The following is a 26,442-nucleotide window of genomic DNA, read 5'->3' on the forward strand; positions in this document are numbered from 1 at the left end:
CATCTTAGGGTTGTACAATAAAACCGATGCTTGGGCTTGAACTTAAGAGACTAAGAATTAAACTAAACTAATCTTAACTAAAGAGATATAGCTGAACCTATCAAAATTCTAACAGAGTTGGCCCCTTAATGCTAATTGGCTGCAAAGGTATCAAGTACCTAAGTTACGGCCGAGCGAAAAAGGCGAATGCCTGCAACCAGAATATCTGGTATCTAGAACTTCATGGATACAGGCTGCTCTTCCTCATTAACATTTAGACATGATTCTAAAACTACGTTCTGGCCAGAAGTGGCAAGTTGAAATTAAGAATCGATAGGAAAGGAAGTTTAACTCAAAATTTAACTGTTAATAAAATTAACATAATCCTTACATAACTCCCGACCAGACTTTAAATAGTCGTAAGCTAAAGGTTTTTAAATGACCTTGATTAAGTCTTTAAAGTCTAAAAACTTTCTAACGTTAAATTACACACTTCTAACTCTTTCATTAAGAGCGTTTAATACCCCTTTCTCATGTCGATTTTTAACAACAGATGGCGCTACGAACGTTGAGCGCTAAAGACTCAAATCTGTAAGACTTCCTACAGCCCGGTTACTATGGCAACGACACTTCCGTTTCTTTGTACTCGTTTGGCGGGAAAGTGAGTAAGCCATAAAACACTTAAACACATCCCCTCAGTTGAACAAAAGGACCTGCTGTCATTTCTTCCGTCTGTGACTCAGACTGCAGGGTATGTTTTGAACAGGAATAGAACTTTTCCACTTTTGTGTTGAATGAAAGATATCTATGAGATACGTGCAGCAGTCGCTATTTCTTTTCGCAAAATTTGTTCATCACGCTTTTCAATGTTGCGTAATGTTTCATAATTTGCCGTTATTCTGCAGAAGAAAACAGTTTTTAAAAATAACTAGATTTTTAAGCATTTCGGTAATTTCATCGCGACATAAAAATTATATATAAATGAATTTATACTTGATGATATGTGTATACATATATAGCATGCACATAATATTCCATTTACTTATCCATCCATAATATTCCATAAATATGTGTTAGCACTTTCCAAAGCTTTATATATATTTTTTACTTGTATTATAAAATCGTATAACACTCCTAACTATTATTTTTTTATTTCAAAAGTGGATAAATCATTATCAAATTTTTCTAGTACACGGCACATTATCTGAGATCCGCTTTGAATGAAAACTACATAAAGTGTTATAATGAACAATCAGTTTCAAGATTTCACTTGATACTGAAATGCATAAAATCAAATTGCGATTCTGTGTTTCAGGTTTATAAAATACAGCTGATAATTGAAGGGGTAAAGTACAAGCTGATAATACATGATAAGGGGGAAGAAATTCCTAAATTACAAAATTGAATATTATATTTTACTAAAGTAAAATGATACATATTATAGATACATCCTAAAAAACGATAATATTTATATATATATATATATTGTATATCGTATATATATATATTATATATTTATATGTATATGTACTCTTTTCCGGATGCAACTGTAATTACGTACTGAGCTGGTTTATCATCTTCCTGTAGCGACGCATTTGGATTTGCTGTGAATGAATTTGTTTCATTGAACAGGAACAAATAGGAAACAGAATATTGAAAATTGAATTTGTTTTAAGCATTAGTAATTTATATATGTTAGATTGACTAAAAAGAGTATATTCATGCATAATGTATAAATAAGCGAAGTGAATACTTTTTGGCAATCACCTTTCTAGGATGATCATTTTTGAAAATAACCAGTACTGTTGATAACATAAACACTGGTACGATCTATCTGCCTAAGGAAAAGGATGCCTTCGTGGAAGACTTTCTAAGGGGAATTGACTCCTATACACGTTACACAGGGTAAAACCACGAAAGCGCAGCCAGTTGGACCGAGCTACTGGTGTTCAGCTACTTTACTGCTTCGTGCCTCATTTCAGAGCGGATTCGCTATATATGAAACAGAGCAATGTGCTGTTACCGTATTTAGCAGCCTGCCTTTTTCCTTGACCTACCATAAAAAAATAAAATAGCAAAATTATAACAGCATTTCTAAAAAGATGCTTTGCTATATTCTCATTAAATCTTTATCATTTTGCGCTACTAAAAACGAAGTACGATTATTTCAAATTCAAAATTTTATAACATTACTTTACTGAAAGTGATCTCATGTCTTCTAAAAATGAATCCCCACATCTGTTTCTATGCAAGCGGCTTACTTTCTAGACAAAGTAATTTCAGTGTAACGTACGTTCAGTTTTATCTAACTTTGAACGAAAAAAAAAAAACTATGTACATAACAGGCAAAGATATTAACAGCATATACATTTACTCAATTATATTGGATTACCAGAGGAGAAAAAAATAATCCGATGAGATAATTTTCTGAGAATTCATAAACGCTAAATTAAGAATAAATTTTATAAAATGTTTGCTAATACATGTATTTGCATAGTAAGTTTCCTTTTTTTAAAATTTTTCCATCTTTATCACGTTTATCGGAGTGTCATATTTAACTTCACAATTATGCTCCGAAATTTCATTGCTGTCGATTGGATGATTACCGATATATAATCCTACTAGTAACCAGAGCCAGTATTAGAGGTTTTTGCTGCTCACTACAATATCTGTGGCTCTTACTTCTGCCACGCGCCGCCAGTGGCTGAGTGGTTAAGAATATTGATTACTGGAAGTTAGACCTGGTTTCGGTTCGATCTCGGCGAAGCAGCTGGCTGCATGGTTTGTTTTCCTGTTGTGCAACATGAATACGAGCCAGTTTCCTTCAGCAATTAGGCTGACCCGCGCCCAAGCGGTTAAATCGCTGAACACTGGTAGTTCCGACCTGGGTTCGAATCAAGGCGAACGGGCTGGCTACATGGGCGTTTTCATAATCTTCCCCGTGTGTAACGTGTATGGGGAGCTTTGCTATAAACTAAACTAAGCCTTCAGAAACTTCCTCCACGAAGGCATCTGCTATCTGCCACCTCGTGGCTTTGCTATATTCAAAGAGCCTAACCCAATTCTAGCACTCAGTTCCTCTCTAAATTCTAGCGGGCGAGCGCTAAAGTCGCCTATTACTGGTAGTTCAACCTTGGCATATTATCTGAGTTCAGCTTTGAATGAAAACAACATAAAGTGTTATAATGAACGATTAGTTTAAAGATTTCACCTGATACTGAAATGCATAAAATAAGTACAGCTGATAAATACATAAGTGGGAAGGAATTCATAAATTACAGAATTTAATGGTTGTAACGAAAATTTTAAACACGAACGTTCTTCATAAAGTTAGGAAAAAAAAAAAAAAAAAAACCATCAGTACTTTTAGTGCGGGTAGTAATCACTACCAAAAATCTATGCTTTTCTGCCAATGTTTTGGTAGTTTTTCAAAACCTTCGGCCCGAAAACTTGGTGGCCCGAGTCCAAACACAGGTCAACCTCATTTCGATGTCTTGTGCAGAAGTGAAGATAGGACCAGCAAGATGTAGCTGCAAGTGTGAAAAAAAGGTAGAAGTCCGAACGTGCGATGTCGGGGTTATATGGTGGGTGTGGTGAAAGATCCCTTTCGAGTCCGTACAGATGCCAGCCGGTGAATGCAGACACGTATGGTATTATCTTGATGGAACGTTACCTTTCTGCGCCGGAACTCAATTCGACTCTTTTCCTTGATAGCAGCGTCAACATGCACTGGCATCTCGTTGTATCCTTTAGTGTCAAGGGTTTTACCTTTTTCCATATACTATTTGTGATTAATAACACGGCAATCCCACCAAATACAAAAGAATGATCTCTTTGTTAGTCAAATTGCGCTTTACGATGCTGCCAACGGACTCACGGGCGCAGATCAACTAAATTTTTTACCTATGTTGTTAAAATAAATTTATTTTTCAACACAAGTGACTATCTGGTCCAGAACTTTAATTTTGCGTTGATATTCGAGAAGAATAGTACAGGCTCGAACACGTCTGACCTTATCTGCTTGAGTCAGCTCATGCGGCGCACAGCTGACGTTTATGTGATGCATAGTGCGACTAATGGAGAGATTCATTTTTATGGGGCCCACCAGCGGCCGAGCGGTAAAGTCGCTGAACACTGGTAGTTCGGTCTAAGGTTCGAATCCCGCGAATGGGCTGGCTGCATGGGAGTTTTCGTGGTTTTCCCCTTGAGTAACGTGTATACGAGCCAGTTTCCACGAAGGCATCCCTACCCTTAGACAGATAGCCCTAGTGTGCTTTGCCATAATTAAATACACCAACACCAACCATTTTTATGGATAATACCACGGCAATCTCACCAGATCCAAAGCATGATCTTTTCGTTAGTCAAATTACGCTTTGCGACGCTGCCGACAGGCTCACCGGGCGCAGACCAGCTCCCTTTTCGACCTGTATTGTTTGTGTAAACTTGTCTAACTTTGAACGAAAAAAAAAACTATGCATATAACACGCAAAGATATTACAGAACATAAATTTACTCAATTTTATTGGATTACCAGAGGAAGAAAAAATACTCAGATAACTCTCTTAGAATTCTTAAACGCTAAATTAAGAATAAATTTTTATAAAATGTTTACTAATAAATACAAGTATTTTAAATAATAAATTTTTCCATCTCTACATATACCACGTTTATCGGAGTGTCGCATTTGACTTTGCAATTAAGCTCCGAAATTTCCTTGCTGTAGATTGCATGATTACCAATATACTTACAATCCTACTAGTAACCAGGGCCACTATTAGGGATTTTTGCTACTCACTACATTATCTGTGGCTCCTACCACACGCCACCAGTGGCCGAGTGGTTAATACTACTGAATACTGGAAGTTCGAACTGGTTTGTGTTCGATGCCAGACGAATCAGCTGGTTGCATTGTTTGTTTTCACCGTGTGTAACATGAATACAAGCCAGTTCCCTTCAACAATTAGGCCCTCCCGCGGTAGAGGAATTAAATCGCTGAACACTGGTAGTTCCGACCTGGATTCGAATCAAGGTTAACGGGCCGGCTGCATAGACATTTTCATAATTTTCTCCATGTGTAACGTGTATGGAAAGCCAATTTCTCTAAGAAAGTTCAACATGAAGGCATCCTACTGTGCTTTGCCATAATAACCTAATCTAAGCCTTCAGAAAATTCCTCCACGAAAGCCTGCCATCTTAAGAAGGTAACCCTCGTGGCTTTGCTACATTCAAAGAGCCTAACGCAATTCTAACAATCAGTTCCTCCCTAAATTCTAGCAAGCGAGCCGCCGAACACTGGTAGTTCATCTGGAGTTCAAGCCTCGATGAACGAGTTGGATGCATGACCGATTTTGGTGTTTTCCAAATTCACCTGCTTTGGCGTAATCAAACTCTATAACTCTAAACAAACTGGCATTCGGTTCGGCTCCACCGGCTCTAGCACCACGTTCCAAATTATAATTACAGCTCAACAAATAAATGTCTTGCGTATACATTCGAATAATCTAAGTAAAAAAAAAAAAAAAAAAGGGCTTTTTAATTTCTTCCTCAACCAAGCATGCATGCACATAAAGCAAATAAAGAAAAACTTATGGAGTGCAATAGGCTTCTAATCCATAACATATTTAGTTGGTGATCGCCATAATTGGGAGCTATAAATACGCTATATTGACGGGAAGGAGAAAATTTTACTTCCTGAGTGAGCTAATTCAGAACTAGTGTTATTTCATCTGTCATCTTAAATTTAAGATGCCTAGTTACGTGACTAACAAAAACCTAGTATTTATATGAAGCTTGATAAAAATCAAAGTTTTGAAGACGGTATATGTGATCACGTACGGTTGATTACCATTATGATCAGCAAATAACAGCAATTTACTGATGTCTTTCTTATCTTTATATTCAGATGTATTTTTCAGGGCAACTAGAGAAAATTTATTAATTACTTTTATTATTTTTGATACTTTATACGTACGAAGATACATACTTGTAGAAAGAGAGATCTAACTATTATATTCAAACAAATAAAAATAAATCGTGACGTGAAGACCCTAGAGATACGGCTTCTGATTGCTATTCAAATTTTTCCGTATTAGTAGCGATATAATCGAATAATCTTTCAAAGATTATTGTTTACCGATTTTAGGTAACAACTAAAAAACATTTTTCGAACTTATCCTCAAACAAGTTTGCTATTGGTAATGAATACTGCTGTATCATGAATTAGGTACGGAGCTATGCATTTTGCTGACTTTGTATGCAATAAATTCTGTTGTCAAGTGCCCTTCCCCCAAAATTCTAAAATTTTATTGCTTGATGCTTCGCTGAATTTTACAATTTTGCTGTACCTAAATTCTGCCGTACCGGCAGTGATCATGATTTCAAATCCTCCCTCCCCGAGATTTACTGTGTTATCTGAAAAACAGCTCACGAGTTGCTAAAAATAGCTATAAAACTGGTTCCACAGCTTTTAGCAACGGCCTCCCATTGTGCGTTGTGGAAACTCAGCTTTTGAAAGAAAAGGAAGGGGAATACTTTCTCCCTGACTACAGTGTAGATCAGGTCCGTGACTTTGTTTGAGCTACTGCAAAATGTTCTGAAGTAAACTTTTTTCTGTTTCGGCAACATTCATCTTGAGAATTCAACACCTGTTCATTAGCCCTTAGTAATTGACAGAAATGCTTTTAGAAAGTAGTGGGTTCATTGATACCAACAAAATGGTTGGTATCAATGAACTGGGGATACGTTAGTTTCAGTTGTTGAGTTCAAATGAACCTTTCAAATGCTAAAATAGTCCCTTTGCATAATCGAAAGGATTTCATCTGAGAATAATTTTTCTACTTAAAAATGAGTTTTGCAGTACTTTTTAAATACTACTTGTATTTTTATTTTCAAAAATTTTCATAAATATTGTAATTAATTATTTCCAATTTTAATAACTCACAGAAAAAACACAATTTTCAAGAAATTTTTTTATTATGGTTATTCAAACTTATACTAATATACAGCATCTTTTATATTCCTTATACATTTGACACTGCATGCTTCAACCTGCATGTAAGTTTCTCTTTCTTAGTAACTCCTTACCCAGAGACGTCTCAATGAAAGCCAAATCATGCACAAAATTTACACCTGAAAAAAAAATAAAATATGATAAAATATTTTTGACACCATATTCTCGACAACAGAGCACATCACATACCCCCCCCCCCAAAAAAAGAGAAATTACAAGAAATACAAATTTCTAACAGAAAAATGCATTTTCAAACAGCTGAAATTGTTTCACAAATTAATAATGCAGATAGCAAATGTAACATATGGCACTATTGCCACTCAGTGCAATCTCTGCATATCCTAAATTCTGCTGGCTGATGTCTTCGTAAGTTCTGAAAATTTTTTTGCCTCTAAATTCTGCTGCTCAGTGCCCTCTGCTAAATTATAAAATTTTGCTATGCACTATTATCTAAATTCTAAATATTTTGACTACCACTGGTTGCACAGGCCCTGATCAAAGCAAAGAGGCAAGATGCTACCTGCTATTGATAAACTGCCTTATAAATACCACAGATCTAAATAAATATCAGTTTTATTTCCAAAACAGAATTATCTCACAGCTAAAGCATTGCCTTTGCAGAAAATCTTCTAAATGGAAATAGAATTGCATCCACATTACATGTGCAGAATCCCAATAATTCATTATAAACATAGTTCCAAACCATAGTTAGTCTTAGAACCTACAACAGTATTCTTCTTGTCTTCCTAAGGAAATGGTAGTATATTCAGGGAACATGTGGGCAAAATCATGACAGTATATCACAAGCCTAATTCTTGACCATACATACTAGAAAGATCACAGAAATTCCTCAGGGGAAGGTAGATTCATATAACAAAATTTCATGCAACGTATGGCATATGGGAAAAAGCAAGGCACATTATAATCACTAGCATAGTTTATACCTAAATGAGTTGCAGATGGTGCACTATGTGCTCACAGCTGATTATCACTAATGCAGATATATATCTACTAATATTTAGAAGATGATGTCAGATCAAAATTGCATGAGGAATAAATCAAAAAACATCAATCAGATGCAGGAAATTGGTTTCAATCTGAAACAGCAGATGGATAATTGAAAAGGTTAGTAGAATTACCTTTTTTGCAGAAGCAGTATCTTCACAGAGGATATCCTAAGAGAAAACTAATATACACATCACACTTGATTTATACCATAGTACCACAACATAAGAATAAGTTAGACCCTTTATACTCCAGTCTTTCAACAGAAGTAGTGATTTTGGGATCTTCCTCACAGAAATGGCTGGCATTCATGTTACATAGGAGTAAAACCACAATACTTCACTGCAAGCGCAGTTTACAGCAATAAATGGAAAGAAAGGTCTTCAGAGATGTCACTGAGAAGCCAAATGGCTAAACGGCAAATTCAAGTTAGAATTTTCAATAATTAATGTTGGCCAGATTAATTTGGAATAATTCTGCCTTCATATGTTTATTCACCTCACCAAACTCTTTATTATTAAACAATATTTACAAAATATATGTAGTTTATAACAAAAATTCTACAAATTCAAATACAGAGATTTCAAAATACAATATTTGTACTGATACAATAAAGCTAAAAAATACTTATTCACACCCAGAAAACTCAAATATATAATTGTTATTCAGAAGAAATGAAGTAAACAAAAAAATAAACAAGAGACTTATAAAAGATAAATACAGTCAAAAGTCGTTAATTCGGACACCCATAATCCGGAATGATCTATAATCCAGACCTCAAAGCTAAAATCTTTCTGCGCATGCGCCGCGTTGACGCATGCGCATGGGTGTTCATGCGTGCGCTCAAGACCTTTATGATTGCGCATATGCGTCTGTGCCGTTGTATAAATGTCATAATTCCCAACTAACAACGCTTCGTAGTCAGACCTTGCTATGTCACAAAAACTAGTTTGGGCATTAAGCTTGAAGTTTTCAACTTTGTTCCGACTTGATATAAGAGTCGGCCAATCAGAGCATATACATGAAACTTATTGAGAGAGAAAGCTGTAGACACATACATGCATGCACAAATTTAGCTTCTCTAATTGGCTATGGCTTAGACCCTCTCTCGCAGGTGTGAATGGAAATCCCACATTTTATCCCTTGTGATTATGCGTCTATGACATTTATACCATCATCTGAACAGAGCCTTAGGATGGCATACTAAGAAGATGCAATGTCTTGTGGGGATAAGCAATTTATACTCCTAAGCCTAAAAAAAAACTTGGGGGAAAAAAAGATCACATGACTTAAATTTGTTGTCTAATTGCTCTAACTTGAGGCACATTACGAGAGGAAAGCAAAGGTAGTAATCAGAATTATTTAAAAAATTTTATCCTTATATTTTTCTTAAAAATTCTGTAAAATAATAAAAATTTTGGCTTTCCTCAAATAAATATATATGGAAAAAATAATAGCCACATAATCACAGATTTTATTTTGTTATATTTTATTAACAAAATTTAAATTATTAAAAATCTTTTTCATGAAGGGAACATAAAACATCATGAAAACAATGAAAAAGAAGCAATATTTAAAAAAGATAGTAGGCTTATTGATGAGGCTCCCATCAAAAGAATCGAACCCCAAAATATTTTCATTTGCTTCAGTGTCCCGTCTGAAAATTTCACTGATTTCAACGAATATATTTAAAAAAAAATCTTTTATTTTCAAGTTCTTTCATGCAAAACGTCCAAATTTGGTACAAATCAAATTCATCCCCCTCTTTTTGATAGCTACAATATTATATTTAACAGTTTTAATAGCTATCAGTATGTAAACAACATAATGTAACACCATAAAAGAAAAACATAAATGATGACATTTTAATTTTGGCATAGAGAAATACATATTTACCCCAAAAGAGAGCTTGTATTTCTACCTTCTACGTCAGAATCAATAACTGAAATGTCCAGATCAGAACTGAGAAGAAAAGAACCATAATTAGTTTAATTAAGATACAATAACACGCTGACCAAGTATTAATTTAGAAGTCAAGCAACAAAAATCAGCATCATATTTCGAAATATTCACTATTTGAAAATATAACGCTGATTTTGGTTGCTTGACTTCTAAATTAATACATAATTAGTTAGCCATAATTAAGTAACTGTAAGAGTTTCAATATCATGCACAGCTAATATCTATTTTTGAAATAAACCAACTTACCTCAAGAAAGCCTGGTTTGTCTTAGGAACATTAGCTAAAGTAGTGTAGTAAGTAGCTAAAGTAGAACATTAGCTAAAGTAGTCTGGCGTAGAAAAGTCAAATTTTTCACTTCCAGACCTAAGAATGAAAGAAATAAACTGCTATAACATAATTAAAAAAAACATGAATAAATAAATAACACATAACAAATTTAAGCATTAAGCTATGTATGACTACCACCCATCTCAGACAGTGCTACAGATATTGCTGTATACTGTTTCGCCATACCTTGTGTAGCTATTATATCATGCTGTATAACCGCAGTTTAGAAAAATTACAAAATATGTTATTTATATCTATCTAAAATGGTACATTACTACATGATTTGTAAGAATAAATTAGAGGGCTCTGCGAATGAAATTCCTTCCAATTAAAAAATGTAGGAGTAAAGAAAATGAGGAATTGCAAATGCAGAAATGAAAAGGGGATTATATTTTTTGCACGGAATCCAGATGACATATTTTTCAACATTTTAGAAATTTCAATATTAATTTTAGGGGCCTAAAATATTAGGCCCCTAAAAGCAGAATATAGTTTTTAAATGTTCAGACAATCTTCCTATGAGAAGAATTCCTTTGAGAAGTACACATCTGAACCACAATTAAAAAACATGTACAAGAACAGAGCTAAGGACTTCTGTTTGCAGAAAGTCTGTCACATTAACATATGAAAAGTTTCTTATTGGTATATTTTATTGTTATATAGAGAAAGCATTCACTCCTTTTCTACTAGAGATAATTCAATTTGGACAATGGCAAAAAGGCTAAGCAAGCCTGAGCGTATTGGTCCCATTCTTGGCACTAGTATGGTTTACGCTCAAAATGCACGGCAGATATTTTCTAATTACCTGCATCCCAATATCAATTCAATTCAGCTTTTGGTGGAACTTACCATTTGTGACATATTTTTCAAAAACTACACATCACAACATGCATACATGACAAATACACAGAACCATAAATAAACAAGCAATAATATATATTTATATATAAATTTTACTAAATGATTATAAAATGTTCCAACGCTAAAAGAAAGATTTAACATCCAAGTAAATGACATAATAAAAAAAAGCAAGTTGAACAGCGAGCACATGAATGAAATGTGCATACACCTGTAAAAATATACCATAGGTAACTGACAAAGCATTTCGTAGCAAACATATGACTATAAAATTTCCAATAATAGAATGTAATGATGGTGAATTCAATTTAGATCGCAAGAACATGCTCATACTTTTGAAAAGATTCAATTATTTCAGAAATTCCTTGTGAATTGGAATTTACCCTTTCAATATTTCCCAACAATTTAGTGTGAATGGAGAAATAAATTGTTATAACAGAATTGAACAATTATTAGCATCCCCTCATACACACACACAAACATACACATACAAAAAAAAAAAAAAAAAACTTTGTAAAAAAAAATCATCCGGGCAATGATTCTTCTTTGACACAGATGCAGTTGTATCAATAATTTCTGACCTTCAATAAAAAAAATACGCATATTTTACTTCGGAATTAACTTACTACGAAATCATAAACACGAGGTAGTCGATATAAAGAATAAAATATTTCTCACCTTTCGAAAACATCCACTTGTTCGGAATCTTCCACATCTCGGGAATTTAATTTCATATTTTTTTCTTGAGCTTGACGCTTTCGCTGAATTCTGGATCTCTTATTAACACCAGGATGTTTTTTCGGTCATCCTTGATATTTTCGCATATTTTTGCTAACTGACCACAGTACAAATAAATGTAAACAAACCGAGTGCGGAATAGCAATGCAATAGGGTTGCTGTAAACGTCATTCCGCTAACAGCTGACACTGTTTAGTGAAAACTGTGTATAAAGGAATATATGAAACGCTTCTAAATATTATTTAGAAAAAAATATGATTTATAACTGATATCAAAATCAATTACTTCGTGAATTTTTGCAGAAATAAGATTACAATGCTAAATTTTAACTCGTAGCGCCATCTATTGATGGCTTTCCAAACTACACATTAAAATTACGTATTTCAAACTAATTTTTTTAAAATATAATATTTAAGTAAATTTCATTCCAAACCTGATTCTAACATTTTGATTCCAAAATTGACCTATTGCTTTATATTTCTGCCAAATTTCACGCAACATAGTTTCTTAATTAGCGATTCTGCGTGTAAACAAATTTTTAGTATTGTAATGCTGCTGTAGTAGACCACCTTAACTAGATTCACTTTAAACTTCTGTTGTTAGGCCCAACTTTACAGCAATTCTATCGAAAGGTAGAAAGTTTTACAAATTTTTCATCTGTTTCTCGACAAACATCAATTTTTTCTTTTAATCCATAAGTTATTCTGCTGTTTTTAGTCTTGGTCCTTCCAGATATGGAAGGAAACAATATTAGTTTTCTACTTTATAAAGATTTCCATCTTCCTTACAATTACTCCTTTATTGCCTCATTTGGCCCTCATACACTTTCATTCATACTTAAACTTAATTGATTTTAGATATATATTACTAATAACAACAGGCACACATAGTTATGCGATGTATTGGGGGGGGATAAGTCCAAGTTTTACTTTCTAAAAACTGTTTACTTTCACTCAATAAAGAATAAAAGAAAAAATGAAAGCACAATATTTAATGTTTAGAGTAAAAGTATAATAAAAATTATTATAATTATACTACATTATATACATTTTATATATATAATTATATATATAACATTTTATATAATTTTTGTATAATAAAAAAAAGATCTTGTTTCGATCAATTTATTTTTAGACCAGTAAAGTGTAATATCAGGTTTCAGTGTTATGCCTTTTTTGTCCTAAAAAACATATACAGTATAATGTCCGTAATCCAGATTCGTCGGGACTTTTTTTTCCGGATTATAGATCATCAATTTAAATCTGGTAAGATGGCATGCAGAAATTATACAATTAAAAATATGAAATCGTAATTTATGAAATAAAGAACAATTATGATCTAAAGGATATCAAAATTTACAAAAAAAAAAAAAAAAAAAAAAAAAAAAGAAACATTTCTTTCAATGTAAGTTGTTTAAGATGCTTCCACAAAAAATTCAAACAGTTCTTTTTTCTTGTGTCATATATAGTGGACTTTCCAATGCCATACTTCTCGCATAATTTTGAGACGGATAGGCTTTTATCCATTTTTTGCAGCAATTCCACTTTTTGTTTAATTTACATCGAAACATGCTTTCGCTTTGTAGATTTTTTGGCAGCTCCAGAATTGGAAACTCTTTTTGCATAATCGAAAGTTCAAGCTTAATTTTTATAAAATTTTTCTTACAGTCTGCAAAAAGTAATAAGCCGGATCCAATTAGAAGATTAAGGAACAGCGCAATCTGCAACATGAACTGAAATGCCTTAGATAATTTTAGCCTAGCTTATACCATCTGTTATACATTAAATGAGCATGCGTAAGTGCAATATGTGCATGCATAAATGCATATGCGCATGTGTAAACGCACTATGCGTTTACGCATGCGCATAAAATTTGTAGCTTTGAGGTCTGGATTATAGATCATTCCGGATTATGGATGTTCGGATTACATACTTTGCACTGTATATCTCCTGAAATGGTTGAATACTACCATTTTGTCTTGATTTTTTTTTTTGCAGGGTGTTGGTTCATATACTCGTCTACAAAGCAGTTAGTTTCAGTAACAATATGAAGCATGAGCAATTCATCAAAAATAATTTTAAAAAAAGTGGGTTTGATACATCCATTATATCTTTCTCTATTCTTGGCACCAACTACAAACAGTAAGCGAAAGCGGAAGTTACAGAATAAAAAAATTCATTTTTCTCAAACAGAAATATTAGCAAATACTGCACAGTCATTACTTTCACCATTTCAGAAACATCCCCTACACCAATTCCTCCCCCTCTTCTCTGAAATAGCATCCTCATTTGCATACTGTGTCAAGGTCATTGTGGTGTTGCATTCTAAAGCTTTGCGAATAATTTTACTGGTAGCAGTGCAAAGCAAATGATAGTATTTTGGAAGGGCGTATATATATATATATATACATATATGCCCGGGGCAGTTAACGCATCAACTGAGCAAGGCGTATAAATACGCCGGCGGCAGCTAAGGGGTTGAGTAACTTTCCATAAACAGATGGCTCTAGTTTTGCTTTGCAATGATTAATCCCATCGAGCATTCAAATCTCCATCATAAAATTTTGCGTTTTATTTTGAAAAAAATTATACCTAGAAGTAATCATCAATAATTAAAGGAATAGCATCAACAATAGTCTGTTTTGAATACTGTGTGTATTTATAATCATGAAGATGCAATGTAGATACTGTTTGTTTTAGTCTATTGAAATTCAGTTTATATATCATAATGCTTATATACAGACTAGATTTTGTAGCATTTATTTTTATCAAATGTTAGCAGAAAATAATATAGTTTCTAATCTTATGATTTACCTGGAAATGTTCTGCTAAATGAAAAGTAGTTTTCTCAGGAAAAGGCTATGTATATTGGGTTTTAATGAAAATTTTCCGCCACCTAAAATATCATCTGCACAAATAGTTAGCTTTGTTGTGTATGATCATATTTTGTCAAAGGATTTTTGGCATTTGAAAGAAAGAGGCTTGCTTTAGAACACTGTGTTGTGAAATTTATAAAAGAAATATTGTTCTCTTTAAGTACGAGGTGCCTGAAATGAAACTATTATGCTGCCAGATTAGAACTATCATTTACTTCCAGTTCTTTTGCAAAAAGTTAGCTACAGAATGTCAACAAATCATGTGTACAGGTTTAGGTACTAATGTTGTATCATATGACATTGAAGGTTTGGTACTGAAAGTCCAAAAACAAGGACTATGATATTCAAGAAGCAGAGTGCTCTGCTGGGCCTACTGATGTTGATGAGGCTCGCCTCTGAGAACTTGTGGAAGAATATCTGTATGCAACCACTTGAGAGCCTGCTAAGGAGTTAAGTGCCATGTTTATTAGTTGCACTATGTATTGCATGAACTTGACGTACAAGCTCAGTCGTTAGATGCTGCATGAGCTGACTCAAGCAGATAAGGAGAGACATGTTTGGACTTGCACTAATCTGCTCGAATATCAACGCAAGGACAAAACTCTGGACCGGATCATCACTTGATGAAAAGTGAATTTACTTCAACAACATAGGCTGAAAAGGGGGTTTGTCTGTGCCCAGTGAGCCAATCAGCAACATCGCAAAGCACAGTTTGACTAAGAAAAGATCATGCTTGTATCTGGTTGGATTGCTGTGGTATTTTCTACAAAGAGTATCTGGAAAAAGGTAAAACCCTTGACAGTGAGGTGTACAGTGAGATGCTAGTTCGAGTTGATGTTGCTAGCAAGGAAAACATCGAACTGAGTTCAAGCACAAAAAGGTGATGTTTCATCAAGATAATGCAACACCACATGTGTCTGCTTTCACCGGCTGGACTCTGTACAGACTTGAATGTCATCTTTTGCCTCACCCACCATATAGCTCCTTCAGACTTCTACCTTTTTTCACACCTGCAGCTACATCTTGCAGGTGCTATCTTCCATTCTGCACAGGACATCTGTCGGTTTGCTCAGTATAAAAGTGTAAGGAAATTACAAAATAAAATTGGGGGGGGAACACATAAAATTTAGAATTTCTAGGTAAATATTGATATATTTTACACCAGAATCACATTATAATACATAGTTTAGTAACTTAAATCATACATTAGTTGCATAAGTGAATTTAAACCGACTTGGAAATTTGGAGATTATTTTTCAAATCTGTATGGCTGCATCTGTGAGCTTACAGTTGCAGTGATGATCCTGAAGGCAGAACTACATTCCTGTACTATAGAACAGAACTACAGAACTACAAAAGACTGAACCTAACAGAATTACAGTCTGTTGGTTATAAACCAAGTATTGTACCCAGATGCCAAAAGAGCATTCATGTCTTTGAAGCCTTTTTTTTGATATATTAATTTGTTTCTCAGTGCAAGCATTGGCTGGTTACAGGTTCTGTATATGTGAACAAATAGGTCGTTTTTCTGAACTTTTCTGTTATCTTCATAGTATGAAAGCAAATGAGTTTCTTGAATCCTTGCTATAAGAGATGAGATGAGACTTAACAGAAAATATGAATTCATCCCTATAAATTTGCGTCAGATTTGTGCAGATTTTCTTAGAATGCTTAGAATTTTCCTTAAAATTCAAAAATATGTATTTAGGATTATGTTTTCATTTTATTTCTTGGAAAGTTTGTGAATAAGGATTTATGCAATACCGGGAAGCTTAATATGTGGTGAATTTTTGTGTTTTAGAGAATTTTACATAAGCAGTAGTGTCGAATTGTCATCGTTGTGTCTAAGAGAGAGCCTATTCAAATAGTACCATGGGTGATGATGATAGCCCTGGCAGTCTGCAAAATGTTATCATTATAAATGTTCAGTCTCTTAAATAAGACCCCAGTTTTTAGCAATTCAGCAAGGATGGCTGGACAGAGATGTATGCAGTTGTCAGTTCTATGACCAGGCAGTTGTCACAGTTCCTCTAGGTTTTCCTACCCTCTTTGTCAATTTTCAGTCCATTGTAATGGCCAATTGTAAGTCTGACAGTGATTTTAGTTATAGGTCGATCTCTATTTATATTATGGAGCTGGTGCTTTATTGGAATTGAAAGTCATAGAAAAGAGTGCCATTGCCTGAAGGGCTGGACTTCTGCCTGTTGGTCCACGGAAGGTATTTTATTTCCCTTCTACCACCCAAAGGGAAAACTAGTGGAGGCATTCCCCTATGTGCCACCTGGAGATGCACTGTATAGTGGTTACAGGCCTTCCCTGGAGGTTGAAATTGTTATAATGTTTAATTCTGCAAAAGGCATTTTGCTGAAAAGCATGTTAAAATGTGCTTCTTTATAATTAAAAAACAACATCCCATTTCTATTTTTTTCATTTTGTTAGCTGTGTAAACAGTAATGAAAATATACAATATTTTAATATGAGCATTATTCATGTTTATTAAAGGCATGCCTAATTTTGATGTACTTTTGGCACAGTTATTTAAATTAGCACTTTATGTGTTTTCCTGCATATTTTATTGTTAAATATTGTATTGTAATCTAATTATATAAATCCATAGAATTTTGTTTTTTAATAAGGTATTTTGGCTTATGCTGTAAAATTCAGTATCTAAAGTCATCTGTTCTTTTCCTTAGCATGCTGAGTGGAAGAATATCAACTTTAAAGGATGAAACTGGAGCTGTAAGTTTGAAATTAATATTTTACATGAAAAAATTTGGTACTTACGTATTTAATGCAACCACTTTGGTGCAATTTGTCAGTTTTTTTGCAGATGAAAAGGTAGAAGTTACTTATCAGGTACAAATTGTTGGTTTTTATGCCTTTATATATATACATATATATATTTAAAGAAAGATTCCTAAACTGTCAATGTATATCGTAAGTTGGTAAACATTATCAGCATATGAAAAGAAAAAGTACTTTATCAGTTTAAAATACAAATTTTAATTATTAAATAAGGATTATGTGTTACATTAAAAAATAAAATACTTACATTCTTCTTCAAATCTTTCTGTACACAGTGATCTGTTTTTGCTTAAAAAACACTAATCGGCAACAGCAGTTATCTAGGAAACGCATTTCCTTGTTGTTCCCTTTAGAATGTTTCAGCAAAATTCTGTATTCCTGCAAAAATTTTACCGCAGTTTCTTCCATTGCCGGCAAATTCCGTAAGCTGATATTTGAAAACTAAAGTAAAATGTATCATGATTTGTTCACAAAACCATTGGAGTTTATAATACAACGACAATAACAAAAACCTGTACAAAAATGGCAGCATTGTTTGACTGAAGGATTGTTATGAACATGCTTGCTGAAAGCATGGTTATGTGCATGGTTCCCAAAGTTTGGCACATTCTAAAAATTTGGCAACTTCTGTTAAGGTGATTTTACTAATTCATAAGTACCAAAATTGTTTATTAGCTCAGTAATTGTGAAAAGTTTGGTATTTTCTGATTATCCTCACCTCCCTGAAAAATATTCACATTTCAATACACGATGTCACCAAATTAGGCAGTTCTTGATGCCACCAGGTATGTACACTCATGCAGCAGACAAGCCCCGATTTCCATCTTCCAATTCGATGGTCATTAGTGTTGGTTTTTTTGCAGTAAGTGAATTGCTTTTCCTGGTAAGGAATCATAATGGGATTGTGGAGTTTGCCAGCTAATGAAAAAGAAAGTGCTGCATTTCTTCAGAAATATGGCATTTTGTCTAACTGGAGAAAATGCAAAAATTCACATTTCTTGAAGTCATATTTTGTAAATGATTGAATTTTATGAATTAAAATTTGTGCACCAGTGCTGAATTGGTGCAATTCTATGAGCACATAGGACAACAGTAATATGTGCAATGCAAATTTGTGCTATTCTTTGTGTGTGTGTTTTTTTTAAAATGAAATCAGATGATCATGTTCATGGAGAGAGCAACAGTGTGCACAGTGCCAAATTGTGCATGATGCCGAGTTTCTGCAATTCTTTGATGTTTTTTGGAACTGAAACATATATTTAGGCAGAATACTGCAAAAAAAGGTATTATTTATATTTCTTGTGTTTTTAATTTTGTTTAGTGGTTGCTGTTTTGTATAATTCTTTGTACACCACCATTTTTGAAATTTGCCCTTGCCTTTTGCATCTTAGTTTGGGTGAAAAATTAGTGTTTACATTCCTTTGTTAGAATGGCACCGAAATGGATGATGTAGTTTCGATTTTAAATATTCTTAATGAATTCAATCACTCTCGGTCTATTTAAACCAAACTGAATACATTTAATAATAAAACATTCATACGTAAACATTTAGTAATAATTCAGCAATACAGATAAGCTTTAAAATAAGAATTTCAACAGTTACATATCAGCTACGCTTTTAGCGACCGAATTCTACGAACGATAAATTTCAAAAGCGTGTTGCCAGCGCAGGGCAACGAAAAGTGGAAATTAATTCAATAGGCATGGAAGTAAACATACTCCCACCCTATCAGGTTTAGTCCTGATACACAGGCAAAGGTGAAAGTTTATTAAATGGTCTTTTGAAGACACCAGTTTTAGTTTTGACTGTAGTTACGCGAACTAAGCCGTCTTTGCCTGGATGGACATCAATGATCTGCCCTATAGGCCAAGCTAAAGGTGGAGATTCATCTTCAATGACAAGAACCACTGTGTCTACCTTCAAGTTGGGTTTGGTGTGCTGCCACTTGGATTTCGGCTGAAGAGAAGTCAAGTATTCCCTTTTCCAGCGTTTGCAAAATCCACGTCGTAGATTCTGTACAAGTTCCCACCTAGAACTCCTTGTGCGAACAGACTGATGTGTCTCTGGAAAGGAAGTCAAAGTATCACCTGTAATAAAATGAGAAGGGGTTAAAACATTAATAGAGTCAGTACCAGAATCGTTCACGTAAGTAAGTGGATGTGAATTCAAAATAGCCTTGATCTGGGTTAGTAGCGTTGACAACTCTTCGTAGGTTAAAAGAGTCTCTTTCAATACTCTTCTCAGATTAAATTTCGCTGAGCGAATGCTGGCTTCCCATATTCCTCCGAAGTGGGGTGAAGCAGGCGGTATAAAATGCCATTCAATAGTTGACTTACTTAGTTCTCGGGAAACTGATTCTGTTGTATACAAGGAAGACCAAATCTGATATAGTTCTTGTAGTTTTTGGCGTGCTCCCACAAAATTGATACCGTTGTCACTGTAAATGTGTCGTGGTGCACCGCGACATGAAATGAAACGTCTTAAGTGCAGCGATAAACGAGTCTGCTGTCAGGTCACTGACTGCTTCTATATGCACAGCTTTAGTTGACAAGCAAACAAACAGAGCTATATAACCTTTCATTGTTTTAGAACCATGACCCTTATTAAATTTAATGGTAATAGGACCAGCATAATCCACACCAGATGTGAAAAAAGGTCGTTCCAAAGTCACACGATGTTCAGGTAAGTCACCTATCAATTGTGAAGTTGAAGCAGCTTTAAATCGCTGTCATATTAAACAATGGTTGACACAACTGCATATAAGTCTCTTCCCTCCAATTATCCAGTAAGATTGCCTGATGAGGTGTGATAATAAAGAAGGACCAGCATGAAGGTAAGAAATATGAAATTCTTTCACTAGTAATTCGCTAAATTTATGTCGAGAAGGAAGTATGACAGGACGCTAAATGCTAAAGATGAATTTCGAAGACGTCCTCCCACCCATAAGAGACCATCTTTATCTACGAATGGATATAGAGAACGCAGTTGGCTCTTCTTGGGTAAAGGTTTCTCTTCCTTAATACATTGTAAATCATCTTTGAAATAATGATTCTGAACCCAACGAATTATGAACTTTTCTGCTACTCGAATCTCTAGAAATGTTAGTGGCATAAGGCAGCTGGAATTAATACCACTATGCGAAATGTTCTGAGTAACATGATGCTTCTTGCAATTAGTAATAAATTTTTGGCAGTAAGCCAGAATACGAACAGTTTTACAATGCGAAGAATAATGCTCAAACAAATTACCTAATAAATCATTCCATTCACGTATATGAGAAATAAAAATAGGATCAGATCTTTGTTCGGCCTTTACTTCTGTATCATCTTCAGATCTTAATTCATATTTAGGCCACTTTTTCTCTTCCTGATGCAATCATGGTGGACCATTCCACCACAAAGTACAATTTGGTAGAAGTTGAGGTTCAATACCACGTTAAGCAACGTCTGCAGGATTTTGTTTAGTGGGAACATGATTCCAATGTTTAATAGGTATCACTTCTATGATTTGAGATGTTCTGTTTTCCGCAAAAGTTTTCCACTTACGTGGATGAGCGGATAGCCAAGACAGAACTACCTTGGAATCCGTCCACGCATAGATTTCTAAATTGAACTTCTTTAAAATGTTCAAAAGAGATCGCATTAATCTGGTCAACAAATATGCAGCACAAAGTTCTAATCGAGGAATGGATACTTGCTTTATAGGTGCAACTTTAGTCTTTGATACCAAAAGATTAACCTTAACCGTACCATTACATTTTTGACGACAGTAAATGGCTGCTGCATAGGCCTGCGAAGATGCATCACAAAATCCATGTAGTTGGATAACACTGTCAATTGTAAGTATGACACATCTGGGAATTTCACAATTATTGATTTGACTGAATGTCTCTTGAAATTTAAACCAATCGTCTGAGATATGCTGGGGAGCAACTGAATCCCAGTCGCCTTTAACTAACCATAGCTTTTGATAGAATATTTTAATCAATATAGTGCAAGGAGATAGGAGACCTAAAGGATCGAAAATGCGAGCAGGATTATGCCAATATGCGTCTCTTTGCTATGGATGCGTTGATGTGCAGTGATAAGGATGTGTTATATGTGTGATATGGATGATATGGTGATATGGATGATATGGTGTGATATGGATGATATGGTGATATGTGATATGGATGATATGTGTGATATGGATGTGTTGATGTGCTATGGATGCGTCTCTTTGCTATGGATGCGTTGATGTGCAGTGATAAGGATGTGTTATATGTGTGATATGGATGATATGGTGTGATCTGGATGATATGGTGATATGTGATATGGATGATATGTGTGATATGGATGCGTTGATGTGCTATGGATGCGTCTCTTTGCTATGGATGCGTTGATGTCCTTTAAAACTGAAGGTATCAGTAGTTGAATTCCAAAAAAGTCCTAAAACTTTCGAACTTGAATTAGAAGATATCTCGAAATCAGAATTTAGTGAACAATGTTCCTTAAATTCAGTTAAGAATGCTACAGAATTTGAATTCCACTTCCTCAAATCAAAGCCACGTGCATGTAAAATTGAAGATACTTTCTTGCAGATGGATATTGCATCATCAACTGTAACCCGACAATAAGACCCGACATCAACCCGACAATAAGACGTCCATATACATATCCTCTTGCAATATACGAAATACATCTGATTCCTCTTTAGAATCTAAAGCTACCTGCTTCAGACATCGAGTTGCTAAAAATGAAGCAGAGGAAAGACCATACTTAACTGCTTTCAACTTGTACGTGCAAATTTCATAACTGGAATTGTATCGCCAAAGTATCAATTGATAATTCTGATCTTCAGGGGCTACCATCACCTGACGATACATCTTCTCCACATCGGCTGTGAAAACAATTTTAGGAAATCGAAAATTGATCAAAATCTCAAACATATCTCTTTGTAATTTTGGACCTACACCTAAAAGAAAATTCAATGATATACCGTTTTTAGATTTACAATTTGCATCAAAAACTACTTTTAATTTTGTCGTTGTGCTAGAAGGTTTAATGACCGCATGATGAGGAAGATAAAATTTTTCTGCATCTGATTGGTTAGATAAATCATCATTAATCACAGTCATATGTCCTAACTGTTCATATTCATATATGAAATCTTTATACTGTTTTTCAAATTCCGGATTATCTTTGAATTTTCGTTCCATGGAACGCAACGTAGAAATTGCTGCAAGTTTTGAATCACCCAACTTCAAATGCAATTTATAAAATGGAAGTTTACCATAAATCGCCCATCTGAATTAACAGAATGAGTGTTTTGAAAATGTGATTCACGAGATTCTTCCTCGGGTGTCAGGAATTCCTTCTTCCCAACATCGACAACATCCTCCATTTTCCAGAAGCTCTTAAGTTCGTAATCAATATTTATATTATCTTCTAGCTTTATGAAGTGTGAATTTGCTGTTTTGGGGCCTTCCATATTATTTCCGACCTTCCCAGCAATCACCCAAACGAATATTGTATTTTGAGCTACAGGCTCATTTTTCGAACCCTATATTTGGCTACATCTTAAAATGGAGAAAAAATAATCAGCTCCAAAAATCAAATCAATTTCTTTGGGTTGAGCAAAATTCGGATCAGATAGATTTAATGTATTCTATATGCTTTACATTAATGACTTGTTCCGGCAATTGCAAAGTTAACCTATCCAAAATTTATGCGTTAACATCAATTATTTCATTATTTAAGCTTGACCAAACTTTTAAACTAACAGAGCCACGAGTCTTAGAAGCTGGCACTCCGCAAATTCCACGCAAAAGTAGCCTTTGGTTCATTCTTTTTAATCCTAATCTTCGAACAGCTCGTTCCAAAATAAACGACCTTTCACTTCCTGAATCCAGTAATAATTTAATTTCGATAGTTTCACCACCGGACGAAAATGCGAGTGTGAGAACCGTAGGCAAAATCGCCGAGTTGCAATTTTGAATCGTATTACTGACAACTACCTGACCTTGACCCTCACATAATTCATTCGAAATTCTCTCTAAAGTGCTTTCGTTTTCATTTGGCGCTGTTAAAAGCTGCACATTGTTAGCTTTAATATCTTCATGCAACAAATTATTATGCGTTTTTGAATTACACAAATTACACTTTAACTGTGAATTGCAGTTTTTGATTAGATGTGAATTTAAACATAAAAAAACACAATCCTTGTTTTCTCACAAAGTTCTTTCTAGCAGTAACATCCAAATTCTTAAATTTAACGCATTTATATAAAGCATGAAGTCTGTTACATTTCGAACATTTAGTATTACTAAATTTAGAATTCTGTAACGTTTTAGAACTAGCATTACTATTTTTATGAACGACTTTAGCTTCTGCTTCTTTATTTATGATAATTTCGAGAGAAGAACATTTTTAATTTAAAAATTCAAAAAGTGATTCCAGTGTAGGAAAATAATCTTCCGCTGTTTTCTGTGCGCATAACTTTTGAGTTTCTGAAGCAACATAAATATTAACCTGGATCCCTAAAAGTTGCGTTGTCGTCAAGAGCTTTTAAACCTCTGATAACTTCATTCGAAGTATCAGCTAATTGCCTCAAATTAACATTATTAACCTGTAAAATACATTTTTGATTCAGAAATGTTTTAATTAACCATTGTACAATTTGTTTCTTTTTATCGTACCTAGCGAGCAATTTTGCCCATGCTTCTTCGTAAGAATTATTTGATAACGGAATATGTTTAATTATAGAAGCTGGTTCATCAGCAAGTGATCCGATTAAATATTGAAATTTCTGTATATTAGATAAAGAAGTATTATGCTCTGTTGCAACAAACAAATCTTTAAATTTCATCCAGTCATTAAAGTTACCCGAAAAAATAGGAATATTCAACTTCGGTAACTTAAAGTTACTTATATTAGAATTTTCTGAAACATTTGGCACGTTAGCAACATTTAATAAATCTTACAAATTTTGATACTGAAGTTTCAAACTAAAATACTTCAATTCAAAATCTTCAATTTCTGACTGCTCTTCTGGTAATTGGGCATCAAATTTATCAAAATCTGAATAAATCCTTTCCAAGCGCTCCAGGTGCAAAATTGCTTCATTTTAAAATAAATCGGAAGTAATACTATTCTGAAGCCTTGTGAAGGCTGCTTTTTCCCTACCATGCAATCAAATTTTAGTAGCTTGATCCATAATAAGTAATCGAAGTATTCAAGTTCTAAATGGAAATCAATACAAAATATATATAAAACTTCAAGAATCAAATTCAAATATAAATCGAAATAAAAAGCACTTATCTGTACTTGAAATTGCTGGCGAAATTGCTGCCTCCAAAAATTGTTTACATTCCTGTGTTAGAATGGCACCAGAATGGATGATGTAGTTTTGATTTTAAATATTCTTAATAAATTCAGTCACTCTCAGTCTATTTAAACTAAACTGAATACATTTAATAATGTTAAGGAATATTCTTTGATATCGCCAAGAGATGGCATTAGGAGTCCATCTATTGGCTTACTTGACCTTTCCCCTTCTGAACACGTGACTTGAAAAAATATTCTTCTTCTTGAAGGTAGAATTTCGATGCACTACGCAATAGAATTCGATTTAGATTTTAGCTGGAACTATTCAGTTCTTGCCTTTTGAGCCTTAAATATTCGATTCAGGCATTTTAGCCTACATTGTATATATGTAAATATAAAGCTTAATTAAAATTTATGGAAAACCCTCCAGGCCATGCATCTCGTCTTTTGGATTATGAGTGATTCGACTTTGATCTAGAACTTTCGTTACATAATGGTGCATCGGCTCCAGAAAAGAATCTGATTAATTTGAAAATTTGTGTTTTTCGCCTTCTGGATTAGCTTTGTAAGCGAAGACTTCTCACGGTAAGTCTCCTTTGATAATTTATTAAAATGGAACAGAAGACACTAATTAAGAATCGAGAACATATACGTGCTTCTGTAACTCAAATTATTAAAAATGTAGATGAGTATTTAAAAAAAGGAAATCAAGAAGAGTTAGAAAATTGTTTGGAATTGTTAAATAGTAAAGAAACGGAACTACATGATTTAAATGAAAAAATACAAAATTTGATTGAAGATGAATCAAAATTAATTCAGATATTAACACTTCTATGGAATATAACGATAAAATAATAATAGCGAAGTCTAAAATCAACCGTTATTTAAGGAAATGCAATACTCAAAATATCAACACGAATTTAAATAATTCATCTACAGAAGTTGAAACCAAGATTGAAGGCAATGTGAAATTGCCCAAACTCTTAATTCACAAATTTTCCGGAGATTATAACGATTGGATGAATTTTTAGAATTCATTCAAGGTCACTATTCATGACAATGTTACACTTTCGAAGATAGAAAAATTTAATTATTTGAGAACTTATGTATGTGGAAACGCAGCATCAGCCATAGAAGGTCTCTCAATCTCAGAGGCTAATAATGACTCTGCTATAGACATTCTTAAAAATAGATTTGGTCAAAGTGACCTTATTATCAATACACACATTTCTAATCTCTTAAATTTAAATCCTGTTCAAAGTTCAAGTGAAGTGGCAAAATTGCGAAAACTTTATGATACAATTAACGTTCAAGTCAGAAGCCTTTTAGCATTCGGTGTGAAACCAGAAACATATTCCAACATGTTTATTCCAGTTTTGATGAAAATTGTCCCGAACGATATAACTTTAGAATTTCATCGTACAAATACTGAAAATTCTTCAACCTATGATTTAAACAAATTTCTAGACTTTCTCCGATTAGAAATAGAATCGCGAGAAAAGATTAATTCGTTATCCTTTCGACGCAAGTCAAACCCGGAAATGAAAGGTATTAACAGATATCCACCGACGCCGAA

General features: G+C 34.0%; 1 protein-coding gene across 2 annotated transcripts in view; it reads left to right on the top strand.

Moving 5' to 3' along the window:
* The window catches only part of LOC118183995 (BTB/POZ domain-containing protein KCTD3), a 213,992-nt gene that overhangs the window by 18,432 nt on the left and 169,118 nt on the right, over positions 1-26,442 (top strand). For both annotated transcript variants that reach the window (XM_085809348.1, XM_085809349.1), the window contains exon 3: positions 17,450-17,495. In XM_085809348.1, the coding sequence (XP_085665474.1) occupies positions 17,450-17,495 (46 nt within the window). The remainder of the gene's footprint in view (positions 1-17,449; positions 17,496-26,442) is intronic.

The sequence above is a fragment of the Stegodyphus dumicola genome, chromosome X2 (assembly GCF_044657685.1).
Source record: "Stegodyphus dumicola isolate Sdum_Otavi_A_Nest chromosome X2, ASM4465768v1".
In the NCBI taxonomy this organism is placed as follows: Eukaryota; Metazoa; Arthropoda; class Arachnida; order Araneae; family Eresidae; genus Stegodyphus; species Stegodyphus dumicola.